Genomic DNA, 23,259 nt, shown 5'->3' with positions numbered 1-23,259 from the left:
TAATATAACTTAAAAGATTCGAGTTAAATGATTAGTATAATTTTTATTAATACAAAAGGTGTTGGTCCTATAATATTTTGATACACCAAATCAAAGCTCTTTCTTAGTCAAGAATTAAATAAAAAGTTGATTGGCACAAAGTGTGATGCTACACTTGGCAGACCCAATTAGACTTTTGAAGGTATCTATGGGTTGGTCTTTGTATAGGCCGGTGATGTCCAAATCAATCTCCAGAACAATACCCCATCTTTTTTCTTTATGTTAATCAATGAAAAGCCTATTCATTCAATTCAATCAACTCAAATAAAGGTTTCTTTTTTTTTTTTTGAAAAAATAAAATAAAACAAAAAAATAAAATAAAAACAAAATAAAAATTTTCATTGTGTTTGTTAGTATAGAAAACACCACCAAACATTAATGATATTGTAATAATAAAGGGGGTTTTTTTAAATAAAAAAATTGGTTTTCTATTTTCATAATATAATAAATCCGACAATACAATATACCAAACTATATTATGGAATGCAAAAGAAGAAGGTTGATTTATTCAAAACGTGATTCCAATTAGTATGCTTGCTTGGCTCCATGGAAGGATACTTTTTTATGTTTTGTCACAATGAATTTATAAGGTGTATATTTATTGGTATTGCTACATTGATTTTCAGAGTAAGTGAAGTTTAAGATAACTTTTAATGGAAACAAAATTATTGATAAATTTGAAGCCAAGAAAAACTCGAATATGTCAAGATTCCAACTAAACATATTATTAATAAGTTGTTAAGAATAATCATAAAAACTCGTACGAGATAGTCTTACAGATTAAATTTGTGAAATAGATCAACGAGTTGACCCAATTCTTGAAAAAAACATTATTTTAATACTAAAAATATTGTTTTCAAGCATGGATCGAGTTAAATCGTCTCATAGAAATAGATAAGTAAGACTTATTATATACCTACTATTATATATTCAAGGATGACATATATATATATATAATATAAATTTACTGAAATTTTTTTGGTTTGATATCAAAATTTGAATATATGAAATACAAAAGTAATAATAAAAACAATTATAATATAAACGAAACAAACACATCACGTGTGGTTCGTATAAATTATTAAATAATGATAAGAAAAAAAAAACAACAATAATACAAGGTCCAAAGTGTAATTTCAATTTTCCGAAGGGCGTAGAAGTAAATTCGCAACCTAAAGTGTGACCAGCTTCATGCAAAAGATTCCTTAGCTTTTTCATTAATCAAAAAGACACTTTGGCTTCTTCCTCCTCTTTCACTTCGGTTCACCTAAACTCTCCAGACTCCAATTATATATATAACTCCAATCCCACACATATTCCTTCCCTTCTCCTCTCTCTTCTCCACCCTGACACCCACAGGTTCTTCGTAGCTAAGAAATCCTTTAGAAAAAATATCGAGAAATCTGCAAATGGAAAGTAAAAAACCAGGCTTTAATGGCGGTTCTGTCTTCGCAGGTTGCGGTGACATGAAAAAAAGCGATTCATTATTGGCGCTTCGTGAGTTCTTTTCTTCAGAAGATGAGAAGAAAATACACCACAAAGTTGAGATCTTTGGAGGGTCTGATCATGGTTTATTTGATATGGAAAATAGTGACCATAACATCCCACTTCCTTTCCGGAGTTCGGTAATCAGTCTTGCTTAAAGTAATGAAATAAATGTTTTATCCTGTTTCCTTTCAGTTATAATATAATTCTTGTGTCTTTTTGATTGATTTATTTCGTGACTCTTATATGTACTTGGAATTGAATTATTGAGAAGAAGTAATGTGAAAGTAAATATTGTTTCTTTAGTTTCTCTTTGGTCAGAATGATAAAGTTAGCTGTATGATGTTTTTTGTCTTTTTGTTTAAAGCTATAATATTTATTTACACGTCCGCACAATTAGAAGGGGCAACCCAGAAAAATAACATATAAAATTTCATAGGCGGCCATCAGTTATTGCCCCATGAATATATGTAGCTCATACCAAAAGATGGCTAAGATTCTCTTTGCTTGCTGATGTATGCCAAAATAATTCCACTTTGATTAATTGTAATATTCAGCATTCTTTGAAGTTTGAACCACGATTATGTTGGAATATGAACTGTTCAAGGTATCTCCTTCTGTTAAAAGTTTGGTGGTTTTCGTAATAAAGTTTCATGAATCTTGATCTTGAGGTGATTCTTCAGCTAAAGAAATGCGGATGCAACGTAAAGGTGCTTTGGTAATTGGTAAAAGCCACTGCTTTATGCATCATTTTGAAATGTTATGTTGCTTTATTTTTCCAATGGATCTCTCACTTTTGAAAAAGTTTTTGTCCTTGTTTCTTGTTTCATAGTGGCAGTCACATCTGTAACTGTGGGTGTGTAAATTTTAATCTGTTGGATCTGAAGCTAGTACAATGTGAAATATGCAAGAAGCCAAGTGTTTGGCAGAAATGATTGTTAAACCTGCCATGGATCAATAGACTTCATTCTAAATGTTCTAGTGATCACACTGTTTCTTTAACGAGGCACAATAGTTAGTGTTTGTCACAAATTTCTTGTTGCTAAATCTTTGCAGAAGCGGGAGAGGGGTTTGATGGTTGCCCCGTTCCTCGTGAGATCTGTTTAAGTATTGGTTGTTGGACACTGGCAAACAGTGTCATAACGTGGTTTGAACGATAAAATTTGTGATGGCTTGTTAGAAATACTGAATGATCATAGGAATCAATATTAATATAGGTATTTGGTATGACCAATTAAGTCAGCTTCTCCGTGTAATCTTTCCTTTTGCATCAAGTAAACATGTTTCACTTATGGATCTCTGAATTTCATGAGAAAATGTTGTCGATATTTGAAGTTGGTATAACGAAATCAGTATATTCTTCTTATCAAGTTAAAGCCTTTATTGCGTACCTTTATTTTTAAATTTCAGGAAATTTTAAGAGAATTCTCAGGTTCCAATTCTCTGGCAGACGCCTCATTCTGGTCTCAGGATCTTTATCCTAACCTGTCTAATGCTTCAGCGACAATTGTCTCCAAGTCATCGTGCGGTGAGTGAATGCCGTGAAATTCCAACCAGTTCAGAGCTCAGTCCTTTATATTTGCTAATATCTAATTTGCCATCAAATTCTATGCAAGTATGTTATCTTTATGCATGTAAAAATCAGCAAAATTTGATGACTAAATTGGCTCGTAATTCCAGTCGATAGTCCATTATCCTCCATTAATCCCAAGGGTCAGGATAATCAAACAATTGGACCAAGCAGTGGTTCCTCACATGAGCAATCGGATGACGATGGTCTAGAGACTGAAGCTGGACCTTGTGTAGAAAGCACAGATCACGTAGACATTAAGCGCATCAGAAGGTATACTTAGTTCTCTTGAGAAATTGTTGGAAGAAAAGTAGACTATCAAAGCTTGAGCTCGTCTAATCTGAGTTGAGAATGTGATTTCAGGATGGCTTCTAACAGGCAATCAGCTCAGCGTTCTAGAAAAAGAAAGCAAGCTCATTTATCCGAGCTCGAACAACAGGTAAATGTATATGTTTGTTTCTCTTTAAGTTAAAGAATCACCTTGAGTTCTCTCAATGCTAACTAGGCTTTATGCATGCTGCAGGTCGAACAACTACGAGTTGAGAATTCGTCATTGTTCAAACAACTGACAGATGCTTCTCAGCAGTTTAAAGACTCCTCTACAAACAATCGAGTGCTTAAATCTGATGTAGAAGCTCTAAGAGCCAAGGTATGTAAGACGCCACGCTACAATTTCGTCGTTTCGTTTGATCGATTTTTCTAGTATATTGTGCACCTGATTTTACCTTCATTAATCCAGGTGAAACTAGCCGAAGATCTTGTGACTCGAGGCTCGCTGACCTCGAGTTTAAGCCATCTTCTTCAAAATTATCTGAACACTACGCCCCAAGCATACGTGCACAACCACATGAATAGGATGGATAATCTCTCCCAGATAATGACTGGCTGTGGAGATGAAAATTCTCATAATTACAGTGCTATTACAGATTCACGCATTATTAATGGGCTGGAAAATGTTGATACGCTCGGGGGAAATGCCGCGAACGGAGTCATCGGAGTCCCTGCTGGTCGTGTGCCGGACATATGGTCTTGGTCACCACATGTTGTTCCAGTGTCTAAATGATGAATTAAGCAGTACTGTTGATGTTGTTTTAGACCCTTTTGTTTCTGTTGGATGTGATATATTGATCTTCTCTTCTCTTTGTACTAGGATTATTGTGTCGCATGATGAATTATTCCACGTTAAGGTTTCTAGGTTGATGCTTTAATTTCTATGTTATTATAATAAAAACTGAGCCTGCATTTCGTTAAGTTGAAAAAATCTAAATGATAGCTCGACCAAATATAATGTTTTAGAAAATTTCCAACCCAAAACGTCAGTAGGTCTCCGTGTAATGATTTTTATATTCGTGAGTTGAGTCGACTCAGTCTATATGAATAATGAAAAATAGTACTTTTAATATAATATATAATTCTTTTCGTTCAAATAAGTATATATTACACTCTATTTTTCACAAAAAAAGGATGTAATTTTTTTCATTCAAATCATCATACACTACATAATATTTCTTCACAAATTAACTAATAAAGCGTTTGCACTAAAAAAATAACACTTTGGACATAAAAAAAAGTCAGATCAGATCACAATTGTTTTTGTGTGTGGATTATTATTATATTATATATAACCAGAATCCTAGAACACAGAGAAAACGTGATCAGTATTACAATATGTAAACAAGTGCTGTAAGTTAATTTTCATTTATCATCGAATAAACTGATTTGTAATGGCTTTCTAATAAACTCATAACGAAAATTTTCATTTAAAGAATACAATTTACCATGCATATATATAAAAATAATGTTAAAATATAAATATATTACTTGAATATAGAAGAATTTTGTTCGCTGTTAATTAATTAAATTATTTGGCTCCGTTGTGGTGTGGTTTATTGTCATTCGCTTTGAGGGAGTTTGCCTAAAATTTATTGAGTAAGTCTCTTGTGAGACAGTCTCGGGAATCTTTATCTGTGAGACGGGTCAACCCTATCGATATTTACAATAAAAAATAATACTCTTAGCATAAAGAGTAATATTTTTTCATGGATGACCTAAATAAGATACCAGTCTCACAAAATACGACACGTGAAACCGTCTCACACAAATTTTTATGAAATTTCTTTCACCCCACCAACTTTTTTAGTTTTAATATCGTGTCTCACACAATATTCTCATGTCAAATAAATAATTGGCTGTTTAATAATAATAATAATAATAATAATAATAATAATTATTATTATTATTATTATTATTATTATTATTATTATTATCATTTAGTTTCGTGTCCACTAGGACGTTGTCTCTACATTTACTCTTGTCCGTATTTATAGTGCACTTGAAGTAGGGAAAGCACGGTTTATTCCTTCCTACCCCTGCAGGCACTGTCTGCAGGGGTACATCCAAGGGCCAGAATTTTTTCTGGCCCAATTTTTATTTTTTTTTAAAAAAAATTTCCCCATGAAATTGAATCACAGCCATTGATCCTAGGTGTGGGCACTGCCCCCACACCCAGGATCGAACTTACCTGAAAGCACTAACATAAAGTTGTCTAATTTAAATTAATTAAAAGTTAGAGGATAACTTAATTATATCTTCGTGTTGACGGCTCAAGGAGATGGATCGGAGTTATAACTCTGTCCTAATTTGGAAAAAAGAAAAGAAAAAAGAGATATATAAGACTCCGAATTTTTTGTCTTCGAAGGACTTGTTACATGAAGGGGTTAGGGTGATAACCTGGCGAGGCCTACCTGACTTTCCCCTTATGGGTGAAGGGAACGAGGGACTGGTCCCATCCTCTCGAACATGTTAAATATTTTGGGAAAAAAATTCGCCTAGATCCGTCCCTACTGCCTCGGATCTGATGGGTCCGAGCAATAGAATTTTTTAATACTCTTAACATAAAAATTAATATTTTTTCATAGATGTCCTAAATAAGATATTCGTGTTACAAAATATGATCTGTGAGACTGTTTTACACACGTTTTTGCCTAATTAATTTATAAGCTCCACGATGCAATTTTTTGATTTTTTATTCAAAGATCGTGAAATTTATACATATATATATATATATTCATGCGATGTAAAACTCATTTAGATTTTTTGTAATTTGTTATAATTATCAATAAATCATGAATGATGCATCCAAAATAAAAAGTTATTAAACGTGCACCATCGAACACATATAAAAATCTCATCACTTTATCATGCAAGATCTGCTCCACATTCGTGGCTATTCCCATTCTCGCCCACAAATTTTCTCCTCTCAACGGAGAACACAAAATCCAAATGATACAGCACCGGAACCATCGTCATCGAGCACAAGAAAACAAGAACCGGCCCAAAAATCCACAACATAAGCGGCAGGGCCGCGTAGAACATCCTGTTCCCCACCGTATTCAGCAGGAAACCCTTCTCCAGTAACCCCGACACGTACTCCGCCGTCACAATACCGCCGCTCTGGTTCCCTGGAGGACAGTTGATGAGGAAGTTGACCTGGTTGATGAAACGTACGGAGAGGGAGTGACATAGGAATGAGAAGAGGAGGATGAGGAGTAGGGTGACGTATTTTACGGCCACCATGAACTCGCCGTGGGCGCCGTAGACAACGTCGTTTAAGGGTTTCTTGATGCTGTAAGTGCTGCTGATCACCGCGGCGAGGCCGCAGCAGAGGAGGATGGAGGTGGTGGCCATGAGGGTAGCTCCCATGATCGTGTTCCGGAGGGTTTGGACTGCCAGGATGTTTTTCTTCTCATTGTCCTGTATCGGATCGATCGAAAATATACCAATGAAAATTTAACCACTGCAAGGGACACACTGAATCCCCAGTACTTATGCACATTGATTGCATTTTTTTTAATCGCTTAGTAGGGTCAAATTGGAACATACGTATAAAATAAAATTGCAAAATTTATGTACGAAAGTTGTTCGAAAAATGATGCTCTAGTGGTGCTCACAACATATACATACATGAAAATAAAAAATAACAAAATTCGAATTAAGTGTCAAAGTTTTCGGGCAATGATCGTGAAACTAATTCACATGTCGATATCATGCAAAAATTGTGGAGGAAATACATATATACATAGCTTGGTACAATGAACTTTGTTATAATAATTAAATCATAAATTTTTATTTTGAATTAAAGTTGTGTTTCCCTGTAAAAATCATTAGCCAAACGGGGAAAAAAATGCAAGTAGCTATCGAGGAGTAGTACGTGAATCTCTCTCACATTATTATCGCATAATATTCGGAAACGGAAATGCGACATTAGTGTTTGCACACATGAAACGCATTAATAGACTTTTTTCATCTTATATTCCTTTGCGTGTCAAATTCATATACTACACATAATAGGCTTGCTTTCTCCATTTTGGTGGATTATTAGCTAACTATGTATCATCTATATATACTAAACATGTTTATTTGCACGCGTCACGTATTTATATAGTGATGATTGAATTAGCATGCTAGAATATATCAAGCTCATGTTTTTTTTTAAGAAAAAAAGTTCTTAAAAAATTAAGATATTTGCAAATGAAAAAAATAAACATATTATTTAACATAAAAAAATTGCATGCTCTCGAATGATAAAAATGGCGGATACCTTCATGATGGAGGCCACCCAAAATCTCCTTCCACGGGCATTAGTTCCGATGATCGTCGAGAGGGGTCGGGTCCGAACCATATGCCATAGCCATACATGATAAGCTACGGATATTAGCAACCCTAATGGAACAAGAATCACATCCAAATAGCACTTCTTCCACTCCATTTCAATATGCTTTTGAGGGATAGTTTTGATTTCTTCTTAAATATGTATGCTAGCTGAATGGGTAGTACCGAATATATATCACTTATATACAGAGAGAGAGGCGTGTGTATGGCAAGTCCGAGTGAAATGAACTTAGACTTGTTTGCAAGCAAAATGAGAATGAATTAGAGGGGCAAAAAAAGAGAGCTCTCCACTTTGTGAATAAACAAGAGATATTATTATATATTTCATGTGGGTCTGTTCATGTGGGAATTCTGTGTATTTTTTCATTTATTGATTGGTGTGGATTTCAATGTCGGTCTTCAAGAAATTATGCTTCCAAGTCAATCTTTTTGCGGAGTTTTTGTATTTATAAGCACATTTTTTCACGGTGTCGTGTGTATATTTTACATAGGATCATATCTTGACAGAAAGGAAGATATATGTTGCATGTCCGAGTGCAATAATTTGCATGCCATGCTAGGAGAATAATCAAAATTTGATGGTCGGGTTGTTATACAATTTTAAAAAAATTACTTTTTACTTTTAAGTATGGATCAAGTTGACCCGTCTCACGACAAAAATAAATGAAAAGTTTGGATAACATGATTACGTATTTAGCCAAATTATTTATGTGCACATCCACATTTAGTAGTGGTGCTTTAGATTAATCGCCCATTATAAATTTTTAATACTTAATATGTGGTGGCTTATGGAATTGATTTTATTTTATTTACAAAAAAATATTATATAAAATTTTAGATGAGGAAAAAGTTAACTGATTGCATAAATTAAAGATACTTCTGTTTTGTTCGAATTAAATATGATTTTAAAAAGGAGAAAGAATCGATTTTTTTTTTACAAAGTAGTTTTTTTTTAAAAAAAAATTATTTAATCTGGCCAAATTTTGGATCGACTGGTTAATATAACGTAACTTTCACTTGCATACATGCAACGTGGGCAAGCAAGTGGTCAATTATGGAAGCCACCTCATTTTATCGTGCCGATTAATTGATTGGATCAAAATCTATAAACTAAATAAAGAAATTAAATAACTAAAAAGTCGCATTATGATAAATCTCTGATATAAATTAAAAATGATAACGGTGATAAATGTTTTTACGTCTTTGCAAGTGTTTGAGTTGGTGGAGTTGATAATATTTGATCAATTACCAAAATTTCGATTCACATGACACATATACACATCAAGGAGGACGTGTACATGAGGGGATAAACATACACATCCGAAAATACATACAAATACACTTTAATATTAAAATTTGAAAATTATGATCACTGCCTTAAAATAAAATAAGAATAAGAATAAAAAAATGAAATTTAATTTTCAAGAAAGCAAGATTTGATCTTGAATATTTATCAACATTTAGCAAAGTATAATAGATTTATAAAATCATGTATGCCCAAAATGAACCAACATTTATATGGGGTTACGTTGATGGGGTTCGAGAAGGGATATCCCAATCTTAATAATATATATATATGTCTGGTCAAAAAAAAAAAACACTAGTGAGAATCTGAGTGTACATTTGTTTGGGAAAAAATTCGGCTAGTGACAGCAATTTTTTTTTCTTGGTTTAGTCTTGTACTATCAAAATATTTACTTTTCATATATGTATGTATTGGAGGAAATATTATATTTTTAGTGTTGCGTTTTTATATCTTTGTGATTTTGATTATCTATATATTGTTGCTTCTCCTGATGGTTGGTCAAGTAACAAAAATGTTTTATTTTCCGGTACATCATTATGGATTGGGTTAGTTTTTCTGGTGGATATCCTTAATTCTCTCATCTCTTGAACTTATTCGTCCCAAATCCAAAACCGAAATAAATGACCCCCAAAAAAATAAAATGAAAGGGGGTCAAACTTCTTGCAAACTTATTGGATGAACAAAAATACAATAGTTCGTTATTTTTGTTTTTTTAAGAAATTTAAGTTTTGTTAATGTCATTATCAACATTTCTCACTACAATAAGTTGATTTTCAGTCATTTGTTATTACAATGAATCATGAATGATGTATCCAAAACAATATTAGTAAATCCTAAATACGCACCACCATCAAGGACATACAAAAATCTCATCACTTATAATCAATCATGCAAGATCTGCACCGGCACCATCGTCACCGAGCACAAGAAAACCAGAACAGGCCCAAAAATCCGCAAGAGAAGCGGCAGCGCCGCGTAGAACGTCCTGTTCCCACCGTGTTCAGCAGGAACCCCTTCTCCAGCAACTCCGACACGTACTCCACTGTCACTATGCCGCCAGTCTGGTTCCCCGGAGGACAATTGATGATGAGGAAGTTGACTTGGTTGATGAAGCGTATGGAGAGGGAATGGCATAGGAAGGAGAAGAGGAGGATCAGGAGTAGGGTGACGTATTTTAAGGCCACCATGAACTCACCGTGGGCGCCCGTAGACGACATCGTTTAAAGGTTTCTTCATGCTGTAAGTGCTGCTGATCACGGCTGCGGCCTGCGAGGCCGGAGCAGAGGAGGGTGGACGTGGTGGCCATGAGGGTGGCGCCCATGATCGTGTTCCGGAGGGTTTGGATGGGCAGGATGTTTTTCTTCTCATTGTCCTGGATTGATTGAAAATAATTCCTTAGTTAATTAGCCCATTGTTAATAATTAACAATTACCATTAATATTTTTTTAAAATTGGAGAGTGCATTATCACATTGATAAAAACTCGAGATCTCGTTTCAAACTATCGTTATCAGGTCACATCTTCTACTAGTGGTCACATGAAATCTATGGGGCAATGATTCTGGAACAAATCATCATATCTAAATCATGCAAAATTTGTGGAGAAAGGGGTAACAATCTGAATTTAAAGTAAACATTTTATTTGTATATATTCCATTTAGTTTGCAGGATATTATCCTCTAAACCATCCTCTTACTTTAAAAAATTTTATATTATATTTTAAATTATGCATTGTATTTTATAATTTAAATGCCATACTTATAAAAATATTAATAAAAAACTTTTATTTAAATGATCATATACTTATTAAAAAAACAACAAAAAAAAACATGTTGCATCATCTATCACGTCATACTACGTTGTCCAATGAGGCAATTTCCCAACACATTATTAACACATACTATTTAAGGAAAGGGAAATGCGACATTAGTTGGTTGCTCGCATGAAACGCATTAAGAGACTTTCTTTTTAAATTATCTCCCTTATTTATCCTTTTTCCTTTGCGTGTCAAGGATTATTATATAAAAGTGAACTTTTTCCACTTTGGTGGATTATTAGGTATCACCATTTATATATTATTTTTCTTTAATGTAATAATGAAAAAAGTGCCCATCAACGAATGATATTATGGTTAGTTACATAAGTTAATTTCCTTAAACCAATCAAAAACACTATTTAAGGTATAAATGGAACTTCCCCAGTTTTGTCCAAGCTTTAATGTTGTTAACTTATTCGTTTCGAGATTATTAGGCATATAATAATAAATTATCGATTAGGGACCGAAAAAATACGAATTCTCAGTTCATCGAGATTACTGTAATGAAAAAATATCGAGTTTTCGGTATATCGAATATTTCAGTACGGTATGGTAATGATACCGAATTTTTGGGTACGACATGAAATTTGAAAATTTCGGTATATATCGAAAAATTATATAAAAATTTAAGAATATATAATATTTTTAAACAATAAATTTATAAAATTTTAGAAATATGATTTTTTGCCGGTATAAAACGGTATATACCAATATCGTACTGAAATCTCGATATACCGTATAATTTCTATATAATCGGTGTAAAATTTTCTTATATCATAATGTATACAATTTTCGGTACGGTACGGTGTGTAATCTTGAATTATCGATACTTAATTACTATAGAAATATTTCTAAATCTTGTTGTTTCAAATAACTTTTTTTTTTTTTTTTGTATTTGAGAATGGAACTACCCCCATAATGCAATATGTGAAATTGGCTACATTTCAAAGATTGACTACATGTGAATTTTTGTTTTTTTCAAAAAGAAACTATAGATGAGAAATTAATTAGTGTATGATAAAATGTGCATACCTTCATGATGGCTGCCACCCAAAATCTCCGGCCACGGCCGTTGGTTCCGATGATGGTCGAAAAGGGTTGTGTCCGAACCATATGCCATAGCCATACGTGGTAGGATATGGACACTAACAATCCTAATGGAACCAGAATCACATCCAAGTAGCACTTCTTCCACTCCATTTTGATTTTGGGTGTATGTATATATTAAATAACGTTTTCTATTCTTTTTTATTATTATTTATTGTTATTATGGGCGTGAACGGTGAACTTATATTATTTGTCTTTGAGAAATTACGCTTCCAGTTCCAGTTCAATCTTTTTTATTTATTTGTCACACATTTTATTTTTTATTTTTTACATTTTCATCATCGTTCCAGTTTTCATGTTTTTCACAGTTAATAAAATTTTCAGTTAGCAATTTTAGTTTCCAACAAACTCCTTATTTAGTTTTTATGTTCATTTCGATTTCTCTTGGTTGTTGTAAATAAACAAATTACGTGTATGAATCGTTCGTATTTTATCTTTCAATTTCACATTTATTTTTTATTTCCTTGTTTTTGACATTCATATTGGCTGATATTATGACTTACAATCTAATTTGATTCATCGTTTGAATATCCAATGCGGTGCATTTGTACCTGACATACCTGTTTTCTCTTATTAAAGATCGAGTGAGAATTTTTTTTAGGTAATGTCTCAATTGCCACATTTTCTAATGTTGGGCTGATGTGTCTATGACATGTATAATGTTATACCAAAACTTTTGATAAAACTAAAATTATCATATACTGAATTATACGTTACTAAAACTGAAATTCTATAATATAGATGAAAGAAATCACAAAGAGACAATCATACAAAACTAAAATTATAATTTTCCACTTATCTATAATTACTTTACATTTAAAAATAAAAAAAATGAAAAATATGATTTATTAGTAAAAATGAATATGATATTCAACGTTTAATAAATTCAAGATTTATATATATAATTGTGTTGTAATTGTACCAGCCACATCATATATATATATATATATATATATATATATATATATATATATATATATATATATATATATATATATATATATATATATATATATATATAAGTCTGTGCAAAAGTTGTATATGATTTTTATATATTTTAAATAAATAAAATATGTGAGAAATATTCGAATCGACGAATATAATATAATATAATATAACAAAAATGTTTTCACTATAGCCTGGAAGACCAAATAATATAAATTGGTGGCCAACATGCCTCTAGCAGCCAACGCCACTATTCTGTGTTCGGAAAATTTTGTAAATTAATCGATTTTCATTCTTTTGTCGAATTTGAGATTATATACATAATGTGCATATTGGATTTCAGTCCTCAGGACAAACGTATACATTGATTTAGATTTCGTGTCGGAAAAACTTAGTGTACATGTTCAAGTTGAGTCACTTGGTGCTGCTAATTTATAAATCAATTATTTAATTCGAATGTTATGTATAGGCTCACAGATTGAATTTTAAGTTTCTTAAATATAAGGTTCGTTTATATGATGCTTAGATAGGCAACGCCGTGGATCTAACTGATCTAAAGAGAAAATTATATTTTTGGTTATGTGATTAATATTTTCTCTATTTTTTGTAATTTTTTTTAAACAGATAGATCGAGTCTAACTTTTTGGTTAGATATATAGGCTCTAATCGACAATCAAAAGAATAATCAACACTATACATAACATATGCATCGCAATCTTGACTAATAACAATATGTGCCTAATTGATTAGTTAGATTTTAGATATCTATCATCGTCAAAAGTTGATAAATAACATAAAATTCTAGTTATTTTGGAAAATTATGCCTAACATAACAATAAGGTGATTTTGAATAATAATTCAATTATTCGTCGAAACATTATTGATTTTTATTTTTTTTTTGGACATACGAGAAAATCACAATTTACAAAAGAGTTCAAAAAATAAGGGGAAAATTTTTCAATAAAACAATTGATAACATATTTTTATTTAAAACAATAAATATAAATTATATATATGAATATATGATATTAAATAATGTAAAGTAACTAATTTTGATATGTCGCTTAAACCTTTTTGTTATTCCAAAAAGACTCTTTATCCACCTAAATATAACTTCAAGCTTTCATTTTAACTAAATGAAAAAAAAAAAAAAATTCCCTCTCTATTTTTTGAGACCACACACATATCGAGAAAAAATCTGATTTAATGTGATTTTACTATTTAATTATATCATTGTTCATCGACTAATAAATAATTTATTCAAGTTGTTCCAAGCAATTAACCTTAGAATTATAATGATAGCCACTAAAACTCTTGTATTTTCCTAAATTAATTGACCAAACCCAACATTCAGTCAAAACTCATCAATAACATCTAAATGATTTCTATACAAGCTTAAATATGATTGTTAAAATTTATATTTTATAAATATACCTAAATATCACACAAGCTCACAAGTTCAAACCCGAATTCAAACCTTTGCTAAATAGTTTCAGTAATAAAATCTGAACCAAATATATCACGCTCGAATGCAAACTCTGAAGCAAGCTCAAATTCAAAGCGAAATAATTATTTTTTGTTCTTGGCATATGCTAAAATGGTTTCATGTTTTTCAAAACGTAGTTAATAGGATGGTAGCGGTTTAAGTGGGGATGCCAACTCAATATTTTCTCATACTTGATCTTACAAACACGAAAAAAAGAAATTAACTCAATCGACACGATAGAAGAAAATCGTGAGATTATATTATGTTGAGCTCAAAAGGTGAGGCTTTCACCATCATTATGATCCGGGAACGCAACACATCTGAAAACTTTACATTTTGAACACAACACGCTTCCAATCTGCACAATTTTTACAGAATAAGTCGACACTATCGAACAACCCAGAAAAGATTTTGTAGCTAAATACAAATAACATTTGAAATGTATATAGGAACGCAGGCAGGCTTAATGGACAAAATCTGTACAAAAGAATACAAATTTGGCGATTGCTTACAGATTTACAAGCTGGGCAACGGCGGTAAATCCGGTTACTCTCGGCAGTTTTCACATTGGTTTTTTGCCCTTTACAAAACTCACAAAGCAGCCACCCTCTTCCACTGCAAGATTCACACATAATCCCAGAATCCAACTTTTCCAAGAAAAACAAAAACCAACAGAAAGTCAAAATCAATGGAAAAACCGAATAGAAGGGCGAGTTTGGAACCAAAGAAACACCAACGAACAAGAACACAGAAGCTCAAATCCAAACAAGTGAAACTTTAGAGCAAGAATTTGTGTATTGTTACTTGTTGTTGGACGGGAACGCATCCAGCCGGTCTAAGGTCGAGACGGGCTTTTGAGTTGGATGGCGATGGCTTACTGCTGCAGGGGAAGTTGAGCTTCAAATTACAACTGGAATGGGCCGAAGCAACAGCCATTTTCATGGCAATTGCCATTGCCTATTCTCGGTCAAGAATTTCACCACAGCTACCATATCCATACATTTATCACCTTTGTGGGGTCCAAATCTGCCGCAAAATCATATCTTTTATCAAAAATTTGTCAGACCACAACCCAACTTGTGGCTCTAAATTTAAGATCAAATAGCGTAAGATTCTTCAACGTTGACCCGTTTCGCCGCTGATTAAACATTTAAACGCAAACTTAAATATTGCACAAAAGTTCTTTGAGTATAATAAACAGCAAACATGGCCGAATCCATGCGAGCAGGGCAGAAGACTGAAGACTTAATGATATTCTTGAAAATGTAATCGTTCAACAAGGTTTTAAAACTTTTAGCAATTTTAATGAATAGGGTAGATCGTGATCGGATTTTGAAACTAAATAAATGTAGGCGCTTCAAATTTTTTTGTGACAATAAAACTCGAATGACTGCATATTGACCACTTTTGGCCTTTCGTGTGGATGTAATCTGCTTGTAAAAATAGAAGATGCATTATGCTCTAAAACACACCAAAAACATCCACTCTCTCCCTCGTTCCTGTTTTCTTTCTCCTGTTTGTACACTGTGCATGCTGCTTGTGATTCCGTGTGATCTGCTGACAAAGTTCACCTGCTATTTCATTATCCAGTTGATTTGTACAACATTGCTACTTGTCTGCTCGTTGTATTCTGAGTAATACTCGTCCGGCTAAATCCTCGAAACACTGACCAGAAGTGATGAATCTATTTTAAACAAACTGTACTTGCTACATACCTCCATTTAGTTTACTATTTCCTTGTTGTTTTTATATACAAGATATTAATACTTCAATAATAGACTTATTTCATTTTATTTTTACGATAGTGCTTTCGTTTACTGCTTTTTACTCGCGATCTTCATATTTTCTCTTTTAGCATTTTGGCTAACAGTGGAGCAATGCAAAGTACTACCCGCCAAAGATGCTGCTCCATTTGCACATCCCAACAGAAAACTGAGAGAGAGGGTTGCTTCTTAATTGTTGTAATTTTTCTTATCATGCTTAATCGTGTAGAAATTGAATTTTAGTTTTCTCAATAATCTATAATTTCTCCCAAGTTTCCAAAAAAAATGTAGCAGTTTCAGTCTAATGCAATTGGTAAAAAAAACTCCGAAGAAAATTTGGATCATGTTAAGCTCATAAATCCTCTCTCTACTGTCATTTATATTACATATGTTGTCAGTGAGCATTGGAGTAGAGATGGAGAGAAAAAGGGCCAGTATTTTGGTTATTAAATAATAAAACGTAGTATCCATTGTCTCAAAGTACACGAGCAAACTTGCAAAGAATCGTAGACTTATCCATAAACCAAGGTTGAAAGAATGTAAAGACTAAAAGGCAGTCGGTGTCTACTAGTTTCTCAAAATTTCATGCCTTTGAAAACGAGAAATCGTCATCAGTCATTGTTCTAGAAGAATACATATCAACTTCGCTTGCGTAAGATGAAAAGTCATCATCGCTATCCTTTTCCTTCAACTCTTCTATTTTCTCAACGGCCTCCTTCAAATCCCACCTTTTATCCACATCCCAATCGCAGCAGCACATTCCAATTTTGAGTAGTCGGAGCATCTGCCCTTCACCACGTCTTGCTAAATTCATGTCCTTATCGAACACCTCACCTGTCCACTCTTCTCTCACAACAGAGTTAACCCACGTAGCCAAGTCTGCGCTAGGCCCTTTGCCTTGTTTGAGATAGTTTGCAGGAAACTTGCCTGTCAGCAACTCGAGAATGAGAATTCCGAGGCTCCAAACGTCAGTCTTCCTCGTTACGCGGTCATTTTGAGAGGATTCTGGTGACTTGTATGCTACCATAAATTTTTGAGCATGATCCTTGTTGATTACTGGTACTAGTGCATAGTCAGCTAGAAGGGGTTCAAATGTGCCGTCGAGTAGGACATTTGACGATTTTAGATGGCCATGAGGAAGACTTAATGTGGGAAGTTCCTCATAGAGATACGCCAATCCTCTTGAAACACCTTTGATGATTCTTAAGCGTGTTGGCCAATCAAGACCTGGTTGGTTCGGGCCCCTTTTGCCTTCTCAAGAGAATTCAAACATGTTAAGATCATGTAACTTTTTAAAAAAAGAAATGTGCTTTCTGTGTTTAGTATATTTTCATTCTCTCAGGTTATAATAGATACATCCGAACAAAATCTGGAGATGAAAAACTTACTGTGAAGATGACTAGCCAAACTCCCATTTTCTGCAAAATCAGCGATCAAAAGCTTTTCTTCTTTCCTGTGATAGAAAGCAACCAAAGGCAACAAATTAGGGTGTGACAGCCTTCCTAGCTTTCTCATATGTTCTTGAAAGTCTTCTTTTCCGACATTGCTCATTTGTCTGAATCTCCTGACAACATAAGGTTGGCCGCTGAAAAGCACGGCTTTATAAGACGAGCCAAAGCTTCCACTCCCCAACACTTCAGCGGATGCCCTTAGCAACTCTTCCAACTCGAATCTTTGTCTATTGTTTCTGACAAATTGTAGTTTTCCATGTTCACTGTTCTTGAATGTCCCACTCTGGCTAGAAATTGGATCTTCTTTGTGGGATTTGTCTATTGATTTTTGGTATTTCAGCGGCTTTACACGCCTGCTGAATATGAGGAAAAATATGATAATAGCAGCTAATGCAATTCCCACTGCAACCGCAATGATTAAGCCGATTTTCCAGGTCAATTTCTTTGGTTTGCAAATGTCTAAGGGCATACCACATAGCTTATTTCCTGACAGATAAAACAGACCCCAAAATACAGAAAATGAGTGAGCGAGTAAATTTTATTGCATGGCGATATTTGAGAGAGAGATGGTCTTTCTATAATCTACGTAATGTTCTTTCTTACAATAAGAAAGGTGTTATTTTAATACTTGAATTTAGTTCAAATGATTATTTAGGTAGTGCTTGATAAATTTGAAATTACTAATTTCAAATTTCTTGACTCCCTCAGAAGAACAAATTTGAAATGAATTTAATCTACTTTATATCAAGTTATGCAATTTTAATAATAATAATAATTGTCGTGAATTTAAAATACATCCAAAAAAGTTCATTTAAAATCACCCAAATCAAGGGTTGCAGTCCTTCCCTGCACTCCTAATAGAGAACAGATTAGTTAAACCAATAATAAGCGACTGTTTAGCTGTCATCAGTAGCATATGAACAACGTGCATGTCAGTTACAGTTCTTAAAGAACATAACTAAAAAGTTGAAAACAAAGCTACAAAAAATATTTTGGACAACCGTTGTCTAATATTTTGATACCTCTTCCGAATTAGAAGCCCCTTTGATATTAACTAAACAGCTAGCAGTAATCCGATAACTGATTTCGATATTTAGACAAATTTTGATTATCAAACTAACTTGGAGATAAAAACAAGTCGAGAACCTTGAAATCAACTTCGAAAATAATCAAAGAAAGTTAACTATATGATCAAGCGACGAGGATTATCAAAATCAAGAAAGTAAGTATGAATATCGAAAATTACCATAAAATGAGCTTGCATTCTGGCTGCGAAGTGTAGCAGGTATAGATCCCTCTAGCTTATTGTAAGAAAAATTTACTGTCAAATTCTCCTGCCAAAAATCCGGTATTTCCCCTTCAAACTGATTACTCTGAAGCTGCAAATCCACAAGCCTTGGCAGTTGAAGCAAAGACATAGGAATGTTTCCGGCGAATTCATTATTTCCTAACACCACTCTCCTCATACCCTTCATCCCTGAAAAAGCTTTATCCGGTATTTCACCGTTGAATTTGTTATTTGCCAAATACAAACTTCTCAGTTTTTGAAGCTTGTTTAAATCACTTGGAAACGACCCTGAAAAACTGTTGTTCATCACGCTTAGGCTGGTAAATGATGACAAGTTTGATAGGGATTCTATGTCGATTTTTCCTCCAAGCCCCATCCCTTCGAGTCTCAATCCTGTTAAAACACCATGTGTGCAGACACAGCCAATCCAAATAGGAGAACACAGGTTAGCAACTGGTTCTTTCCAATCACTCAGCATGTTGGCATTGGTTAATGATTCTTTGAACTTGAGGAGGGATTTAGACGTGTCCGTCTCATCGCCTGATGATGGTATAACACAAAGTAGCACGACCCAAAACACAACCAAACAATGACGAGTGTTACGATCCATGATCATTATTCGAGAGTTCGATCAACACTTATATTATGTATAATAATGATCTTGAAGGAATATCTTGGCTGAAAATATTGTATGAATGCCTAAAAATGTTTTGGCATAGTTTCTTGAAATGGTGATTGATTGTTTGAGGAAGGCATGTTGGATGATTTGAAGATGACAAAGGGAGATATGTTCGGATACAAAGTATGCCATATTTAAAGGGATTAGCTGTGTTTTGGCCGGCTTTATTTTTGGCTTTATTTTTTTTGTATTTTTTGGGAATTAAGTAGATTATATTTCTTGGTTGGGTGGTCATTACTAGCAAGAATATTTTGTGGGATTTTGACCTTTTTCTTGTAAACAGTGTTTCAGTTGTCACCTTTTATTTATTCTCCAATTAATGTACCAAAAACTTGTGTGAGACGGTCTTACGAGTCTTATTTTGTGAGACATATATCTTATTTGGGTTATCCGTGAAAAAGTATTACTTTTTATGCTAGGAGTATTACTTTTTATTGTGAATATCGGTAAAATTGACCCGTCTCACAGATAAATATTCGTGAAAACATCTCACAAGATACCTATTCATTAATGAAATAGAGAAAAAGAATAGTGTCAAGTTTTTTTTCTAATTTCATTTGTTGTACTAAAATGAAAATTTCTCATTGGAAAATTTGAATATTCCTTCTAGTACTTGAGGAAAAAAATTCAATTTGTTTTATTGATAAATATCTACTTTAATTGAAAAAATAAATAAAATTTATGCGTCATATTTAAAAATTTATCATTAAAGTCGTTTTGCAAAATGCAAGGAGCCTCGTGCATTTTATTCAACGTAACTCATATAAGAAACTTATTATGTTACCAATATGCTCCAATTTTGCGTAAATCCTGAGGCTGTACATGAGCTGTATGTGTCCTTTTCTTCTTTATTATTTTACTAAATTGGGTTTTTTTTTAATAGAGCACCAAAAGGGCTCATTAAATGCACTAACATTTATTATTATGATTATTCATTTGTTCTCATAGTCAAGTCCGCATGGCACAAATTGTCGGGTACGATCATCTCACAAGTATTTATTCGTAAAATTGATCGATCATGTCCATATTGACAATAAAATATACTATTTTTTGTATAAAAATTAACAATTTTCATGGATGATTCAAATAGAATACGCATCTCACAAAATTGACTCGTGAGACCATCTCATAAGAGTTTTTGTATACAGTGTTATATTTGTCAATACATTATATGTTCTTCAATATATTCCACATGAGATGAATATAATCCAATGATTTATATTAGATAACTATATTTTACACGATATGATGTACGTTTGATCAAGAAATTGCCATGAGAAGTGGGCCGAAGGAAAACTAAATCATGAAAAGAAGAGAAGAGAGAATTGTGCAAATGATTACAATTACAATTTGATTAACTTGTAAACGATCAAGAAAATGGACAATAGTTCGTTATTCAAGAATGATTCCTATATTTAAAAAAACTAGATAAATGCACGTACGTTGCACGTTGAGAAATAGAATAATTTGTATATGATAATTTTATATAAATATGTTTAAATTATTTTTGAAATAAGAATAACTTTTAATAGATAAATAATTAATTATTTGGTTACAATCGAAATCATCACATTTTCTTGTCTTTGATTTGAAGACTTCTTGAAATCTTTTTGTGTCCGTCGGTTTTATCTTCTTATCTCTTTTTTTTTGTATTCGGCAATTGGTTCTTCATCTCGAATCTCTATTTCATCTTCGTCTTCATGGATCTTCATGTTTTTGTTGATGTTTATTTCATTTGATTTTTCTACCTTTGGTGCTACACTGCTTTGTTTATTTGTCTTGATAATCTTCCGAGATCTCTGTTTCTTGATATTGACATTTGTTGTTGGATAATTGTCATGTATCTCAATAGTTTATGCCACAATTTTTAACATTTCATCACGTTTTTCCACTGAATTATCCAACTTGAACAAGAATGTGTGGAACTTGGTTGATTTAGCGAATCTTTATATGGGTTATTTGGTAAATTCTGCATTGAAAATTTTTATTGTTAGATGCAATATTTATGTAGATATAAAGTCATTTGTTTGTTTTATCTTATATATGCTCATGAATTTGAATGAAATCTTCAATAGAACATCCAACAAAAGACGCTGCAACTTTTCCAAATAATGTTATTATTGCGATCTCATTCTCATCTTCAATTGTGATTGTTATTCTATACATGTAACATAAAGAAGTAAAGTAATGATCACATTTTTTTTTATTGTGATCTAAAACTTGGGTTGTGTATTGGTAATTTGTTTTACATAAAAACGATTTGAATTCATTTTTATTTCTCTTTTTCTATTCATTTGATTTATATAAGAGTAATTATTACACATAAAACTAATTTAAACTCATTTTGATTCTTTTGAAGTGTTTTCTTATTGTGCCAAACAATTATTTGTGTTTGTCATGCATAGTGTTTTACAATTTGACAAATTGACATGCACGTCAATGCAATCCTCATTATGTTCACTATTTGCTTAGTATAGGCCTTTGCACGATAAATCACAATTATAATAAATAAATATTTCGTCGTGGGTAACAAATATAACTTTTGACATAAATATTAAGCAATATTCGAACTAAAAGATAAATCTTTCACTATCATTCAGTTTTGTTAGGTTAAGCGTGCAAGAGTGAGAGTAGCATTGGGATGAGTGAACTCCTGTGAAGTTTTCGTGAGTTACGCTGCTGACATTGTGTCGCTTATTTTAAATTTCATTAAAGATATATTTTTTTAAAAAAAACTGTAACTTTCATTCCAAAAATAAAATTTCATTTTTCTTCAATTATTATAAAATTCATTAATACCTGAAAACGAACAAAAAAAAGACATTTATTTATTAATATTATTTAACGAAAATAACGACATAAATGTAAACTGACACAGTTTTATTATAGTTTTCAATTTTATTAGTCGTGTTTATTTAAGTTACTAATGGATATTAATTTACTCACGTTTAAAATAAAAATTGTATAAAAACTTCTACGAGGATTGTTTCACAGGAACATGTCTCATATCCTACCCTAATCATGAAAAATCATTGTTTTTTCACTCAAAAAATTGACCGGTGACCCATTTGAAGGATATATCCTTGAGACCAGCTCACATAAAACCAATTAAAAAATTGGAGAACTATAAAAATTCATAAAAAAAAAAGAGAAGTCAAACAAAAGAATTATTTTTAAAATAAGGATATAATTCATTCTGTGAAAATATATTGTAAATTTTATTATTCTTCTATTCATTTTAAATTATATTAAAGATATATTTTTTAAAACAAATAAAGTATAAATTTCATTTCAAAAAATGGTGGCTAAATTTAATTTTGTTCAATTTTATTTTGAATTAATTGATAGTTGGAAAAAAACAAACAATATAATATGTATTTATTATTATTATTTCAAATTTTATTAAAGATATTATTTTTTTAAAAAAATGATGTGTAAATTTCATTTCAAAAAATGAAGGCTTAATTTAAATTTCATTCTAAAAACTGGTGGCTAAAATTTATTTTTCTTCAATTTATTTTAGAATATATTAAATAATAGATGGAAAAAAACAAACAAGCGAAGAGAAGTATATTAATTATTATTATTTACGTTATTCATAGATGTTAATTTATTTAAGTTAAAAATAAAATTGACACAGAAACTCCTATGAGG

General features: G+C 32.3%; 4 protein-coding genes and 1 pseudogene across 4 annotated transcripts; 1 reads left to right on the top strand and 4 right to left on the bottom strand.

The window, feature by feature from the left end:
• Nucleotides 1-1,300: 1,300 nt before the first annotated feature.
• LOC140834469 (basic leucine zipper 9-like) lies at nucleotides 1,301-4,302 on the top strand. The gene is made up of 6 exons (XM_073199356.1): nucleotides 1,301-1,664; nucleotides 2,935-3,052; nucleotides 3,205-3,367; nucleotides 3,458-3,533; nucleotides 3,618-3,743; nucleotides 3,834-4,302. The coding sequence occupies exons 1-6, from the start codon at nucleotides 1,449-1,451 to the stop codon at nucleotides 4,155-4,157; spliced, it is 1,023 nt and encodes a 340-aa protein (XP_073055457.1). The 5' UTR covers nucleotides 1,301-1,448; the 3' UTR covers nucleotides 4,158-4,302.
• Nucleotides 4,303-6,231: 1,929 nt separating this feature from the next.
• On the bottom strand, nucleotides 6,232-8,020 carry LOC140833511 (uncharacterized). The gene is made up of 2 exons (XM_073197847.1): nucleotides 7,695-8,020; nucleotides 6,232-6,847 (listed from the first exon to the last, which is right to left on the bottom strand). The coding sequence occupies exons 1-2, from the start codon at nucleotides 7,860-7,862 to the stop codon at nucleotides 6,293-6,295; spliced, it is 723 nt and encodes a 240-aa protein (XP_073053948.1). The 5' UTR covers nucleotides 7,863-8,020; the 3' UTR covers nucleotides 6,232-6,292.
• Nucleotides 8,021-9,856: 1,836 nt separating this feature from the next.
• LOC140833510 (uncharacterized) lies at nucleotides 9,857-12,118 on the bottom strand (annotated as a pseudogene).
• Nucleotides 12,119-14,492: 2,374 nt separating this feature from the next.
• LOC140833509 (uncharacterized) lies at nucleotides 14,493-15,698 on the bottom strand. The gene is made up of 3 exons (XM_073197846.1): nucleotides 15,229-15,698; nucleotides 14,937-15,071; nucleotides 14,493-14,782 (listed from the first exon to the last, which is right to left on the bottom strand). Exons 1-3 carry the CDS (start codon nucleotides 15,376-15,378, stop codon nucleotides 14,696-14,698), a joined length of 372 nt encoding a protein of 123 aa, XP_073053947.1. The 5' UTR covers nucleotides 15,379-15,698; the 3' UTR covers nucleotides 14,493-14,695.
• A 917-nt stretch (nucleotides 15,699-16,615) lies between these two features.
• On the bottom strand, nucleotides 16,616-19,829 carry LOC140834468 (probable LRR receptor-like serine/threonine-protein kinase At4g31250). The gene is made up of 3 exons (XM_073199355.1): nucleotides 18,885-19,829; nucleotides 17,576-18,124; nucleotides 16,616-17,438 (listed from the first exon to the last, which is right to left on the bottom strand). Exons 1-3 carry the CDS (start codon nucleotides 19,540-19,542, stop codon nucleotides 16,771-16,773), a joined length of 1,875 nt encoding a protein of 624 aa, XP_073055456.1. The 5' UTR covers nucleotides 19,543-19,829; the 3' UTR covers nucleotides 16,616-16,770.
• Between the last annotated feature and the right edge of the window lie 3,430 nt (nucleotides 19,830-23,259).

This window comes from Primulina eburnea, chromosome 6 (genome assembly GCF_022965805.1).
Source record: "Primulina eburnea isolate SZY01 chromosome 6, ASM2296580v1, whole genome shotgun sequence".
Taxonomy (NCBI): Eukaryota; Viridiplantae; Streptophyta; class Magnoliopsida; order Lamiales; family Gesneriaceae; genus Primulina; species Primulina eburnea.
Note: the sequence above shows the minus strand (reverse complement) of the source record. Positions and strands in the feature narration are given on the sequence as shown.